Raw genomic sequence first — 4,655 nt, forward strand, 5'->3', positions numbered from 1 at the left:
TTGTCACAAACTTAACCTGTAACAAATACAGAACTGATGTTAGGGTGCCAGACCTTTGTCACAAACTTAACCTGTAACAAATACAGAACTGATGTTAGGGTGCCAGACCTTTGTCACAAACTTAACCTGTAACAAATACAGAACTGATGTTAGGGTGCCAGACCTTTGTCACAAACAAAGTATTTTTTTCACTATAGCTTTAAACCATTAAAACTTGTATCTTTTTATTAAGAAGTTCAGTAAGAAACCAATAATCAAAGGTTTTATAAATATTTGCCAAAACTAAGTCATCAATTAAAAAAAACCCCACAGAAAGGAATAAATTAAATCTAACAGTTTGTGACATAAAAAAAATCAAACTTATAGCAAACACAAACTACAGATAAACTATAACCAATAAATCCAATTTTTATATTAAAATCAAACAAAACTATTCAGTAAGATCTCATCACAGCAGACAATAAAAAATGCTCATTAAAAAATAACGATGAATGACAATAAGCTACTTATGTTTTACAAGAAACTCCAGCTGCAAAATATGAATACTCAGTCATCATCAAGGAAAAAAAACTATACAAGAGGTATGTCAAATATTGTTTAAAAGTTAGCCAGCAAAGAACAGTTGAAATTTGTTGTAATAGACAACTTGTCTGGTCAAGTGGTCAGTAAATGACATTTTTATTCAAGTACAGTAAGATCAAAATCAAATGATTGATTGTATGTAGAGAAATGACTAATTCCAAATCTACCAGATCTTCTCAAAAGCCTACTTTATGCTGACTTAACATACAGGAGGGAATAGACGACACCAAAATCAACAAGTCTTTGTATGTTAACCCCAACTTAAAGTTCAACAAGCCTCTAATAAAACACTAAGATGAACAAACCCTGTAAGTTAAACATTATACCACAATGAAAAAGACTCCATACATTAAACAAAAAAAACTCTGTAAGTTAAACATTACATCAAAATAAACAAAACTCTGTAAGTTAAACATTATACCACAATGAAAAAGACTCCATACATTAAACAAAAAAAAACTCTGTAAGTTAAACATTACATCAAAATAAACAAAACTCTGTAAGTTAAACATTACATCAAAATATACAAACCCTGTAAGTTAAACATTATACCACAATGAAAAAGACTATCACTTAAACACAACAAAACTATAAATAAGCCTCTGTAAATTAAACATGACATAAGGATCAACAAGGCTCTGAATACAATTCAAATGAGACTTTCTGAGCTGTCAAAGATCATCCTGAGCCAAAAAGTAACATACCTAGTAAAGAAAAAACTGTATAAATGTGTATGAAAAGTGGAAGGCTATCAAAGTGAAAGCACTATTTGTGAACTTCATCCTCAAACAAGCAGTTTTAAAGGACGAAGATTTCATGCAGAGAATGTAACAGATTTATCCAGACCAACATGGTGTGACAGTTACTGTTTGGTACTTTATTAATATCAGGTTTCAAAGACCGAAATATTGTTTTGATAATGTAACAATATTACCTTTATATTATTTGAGACAGTTCTTTAATATTTATTATCTTTCTTGAAACCTCTATAATGTCAGTTGTTACAGTTGATCAGGTGATCTTTATTGCCAGATTGTAGGATATTGGTGTACCTTCAGGTGATCTTTATTGCCAGATTGTTTAATATTTGTGGAAATACATTTTTATTACATTAGGTAAAGTAAAGGCAAACTATAAATATGTGATGTATCTAACAAATTTTTAAATATAAAACATTTATTGAAATGTTATCCTCTCTGGAAAATATACCACTTGTTTGATATTTGTGGAAGTGTTACTTTTACTGTTTGGTAATTTATTAATATCAGGTTTCAAAGACAGAAATATTGTTTTGATAATGTAACAATATTACCTTTATATTATTTGAGACAGTTCTTTAATATTTATTATCTTTCTTGAAACCTCTATAATGTCAGTTGTTACAGTTGATTAATTAGGTTTATCTGATATAGATTTTATTTTTACATTTTTATTAAATTAGGTAAAGTAAAGGCAAACTATAAATATGTGATGTATCTAACAAATTTTTAAATATAAAACATTTATTGAAATGTTATCCTCTCTGGAAAATATACCAACTAGATCGAAGTAATTAGGTTTATCTGATATAGATTTTATTTTCTTCGATCTAGTTGGATTTCTTAAAAATCAAACCTTTGGAGGATTAAATGGATATGTCTCAGGAATTTTTATTTCCAAAACAAAATTCCCCCCTTCATATGGAGTATCTGGAGGTCCAGATATTTCTCCTCGTAGTTCCGTGTAATTGTCATTGACGAGCTCGACCTTGATGGCACATTTTGCTACCTAAGAAAGAGCAGTTAAAAATTTATATAAATTATTGACCATTTCTAGAACTCTTAATATCTCTTCTACGTGCCCAACACATAAATGAGATATTCGTACAACACCAATTTATCTGAACATAACTTAAAGGATTTATTTTATATTAACAAAGGGCCATTTAGCCAATCAGGTCAACCCTCATCCATCCAATCAAGAAACCAAAAATTAGAATTACATTACACGTTAGATTTGCTATTCTAATACATATTAAAGAAAATTTTAAAAGAATTCAAACATCGTACATCAGTAGGATAGTCATTTCAAAAGGCTATCTCTCTCTCAATGTATAAAAACATTGTCACAAAATTTTTTCATCTGGATTTCCAAATCTTGAACCTATTTCTCCTAATATTCACATTTGAAATTCCAATTTTCTCATCAAACAAGCCACCCACAAGAAGACTGTTCAAATCACTAATATATTTGAGTACCTGTAAAAAAACATATTAAATCAGGTCATCTCTAATTTTTTTATGCTTCAGACAAAACAGTTCCAAATATTTAAGCCTCAAGTTAAAATATTTAAACCAGTAGTACCCTCTCTTAGCTATCTTTCCTAAGATCAAAAATCCTTCCTGAAGCAAAAGAATTGGAATGTGGAAGAATTGTGCAGTTTTTAATTTAGGAAAAACCTTCTTATACACAGTTACGACAACTTTCAGTTTCAAAAGTGCTATAAATCTAATCAATAAGTGTTTGCTCTTCACTACACAAGTCTTTATCAACACCAGTGCTCTTCTTACATAAGAAATTGTTACTAAATTTACATACTTCTCAATAATGCAACGAAAAGTTATCTAGACTAAAGTCTCTGGCAAATAAATTCACAAAAAGTACAATTTTATTACAAACAAGTACCATTTGTGCATTGTTCTAATTATAAGAATATATATATATATATTTTAATTAATTTACACTTGTCATAAGATATTAAACCTATCATATTCTTTATCTAGTCCCTTAGGGATTTTGAAAACTAGAAGAGTGTATAAATATAAAAATAGTATTTCAACCATACTATGTTTACCATTTTAATGTTTTTCAATATAATAGTTTATAAATTCTTCGATTTATCAGCACTGACGCTAAACTTTTGTACTCTAAAATTTATCTTTCAGTTTCATCTCTATTATCAAGTGTATTAATAATTCTGTAAAAATGACCAATAGCACTTCCCCATAAAAGTGATAGTTACTACTATCTTTTTAAAGAACAATAAACCAGTCAAATATATCATTGTTTATTTGCTTAATTGTTATATAAATTTTATACTACAGTAACCCTAACTAAATTACATTTTTAACTTATGTAATTATAAATGGCATATAATACTTTAAAATTAAATTTAAATTAAAATAAGTCATAATACCAACAAATTTTGTGACAATAAATATTTGAACAGGTGCTTTTGCTTTTAGAAAATTCTATAACTAAAAAACGTAAATAATGATTTTCAATTTTATGCCAGCTTACTTAGTTTATTTTTGACAAACACTAAAATAATTTTTTTTTTTAAAGTAAAACGTTACACTTAGAAGTTACATACAGCACACATACTGTTGGCATGACCCAAAAGTTACAGCCACTGATTATGTAAACTAAACTGTCCTAGGGTGATTCGGACTTTATCGAACACTATCTCAGAAATTAGAATTTGGACAATTAACGATTCTTTTGATTCGAATTATTACCCTTGAGTTAAAAATTAAATCTCACCTCTTCACTTCTAACAACTTCCTTGAATTCACGTTTAATTCGCTGTACTGCTATATTTGCCATTACTTTTTATCTCATAGATATGGTAAAATTTCACTCGGTCAACATCCATAAAAAAAAATTACCTCACTGTCACCCTCTAGTGTTCGAAAACTTTTTTGTTTTTTATTTATTTTAACGAATAAATATCTATTACGAGGCTTTGTTTGTTTGTTTGTAATTAAGCACAAAGCTACACAATGGGCTATCTGTGCTCTGCCCATCACGGGTATCGAAAACCGGATTCTAGTGTTGTTAGTTCTCAGACATCCCGCTGTGCCACTGGGGGGGGCTTATTACGAGGCAGTAAAATTTGTAAGAAAAAAACCACGATAAACGTTTCTTGTTTTTGTTTTCTTAATGATATATGTTATCTACAGGTATACCACGATTTCCATACGATGTAAAATTAATCACCTATATAAATAATACAAATTAATAAATTAAAGGTTTGTTATCTGAATATGACATAGGTTTCTATCTTCTTGTTAGTATTATCGCATTTATTCTGA

At 28.9% G+C, this 4,655-nt stretch overlaps 1 protein-coding gene across 1 annotated transcript; it reads right to left on the bottom strand.

The window, feature by feature from the left end:
- Positions 1 to 6: 6 nt before the first annotated feature.
- On the bottom strand, positions 7 to 4,240 carry LOC106473958 (ubiquitin-conjugating enzyme E2-22 kDa-like). The gene is made up of 3 exons (XM_013934647.2): positions 4,105 to 4,240; positions 2,197 to 2,349; positions 7 to 126 (listed from the first exon to the last, which is right to left on the bottom strand). Exons 1-3 carry the CDS (start codon positions 4,165 to 4,167, stop codon positions 67 to 69), a joined length of 276 nt encoding a protein of 91 aa, XP_013790101.2. The 5' UTR covers positions 4,168 to 4,240; the 3' UTR covers positions 7 to 66.
- Between the last annotated feature and the right edge of the window lie 415 nt (positions 4,241 to 4,655).

The sequence above is a fragment of the Limulus polyphemus genome, unplaced genomic scaffold, assembly GCF_000517525.1.
Source record: "Limulus polyphemus unplaced genomic scaffold, Limulus_polyphemus-2.1.2 Scaffold6671, whole genome shotgun sequence".
Lineage (NCBI taxonomy): Eukaryota > Metazoa > Arthropoda > Merostomata > Xiphosura > Limulidae > Limulus > Limulus polyphemus.

Bases quoted from the DNA above. Each gene is read 5' to 3' on its own strand.
- LOC106473958 (XM_013934647.2), bottom strand. From the start codon at position 4,167: ATGGCAAATATAGCAGTACAGCGAATTAAACGTGAATTCAAGGAAGTT. The intron at 2,350-4,104 runs GTGAGATTTAAT...GCTCTTTCTTAG, and splicing joins AAGTTGTTAGAAGTGAAGAG to GTAGCAAAATGTGCCATCAA. The intron at 127-2,196 runs GTTTGATTTTTA...TATTTGTTACAG, and splicing joins ATCCATTTAATCCTCCAAAG to GTTAAGTTTGTGACAAAGGT.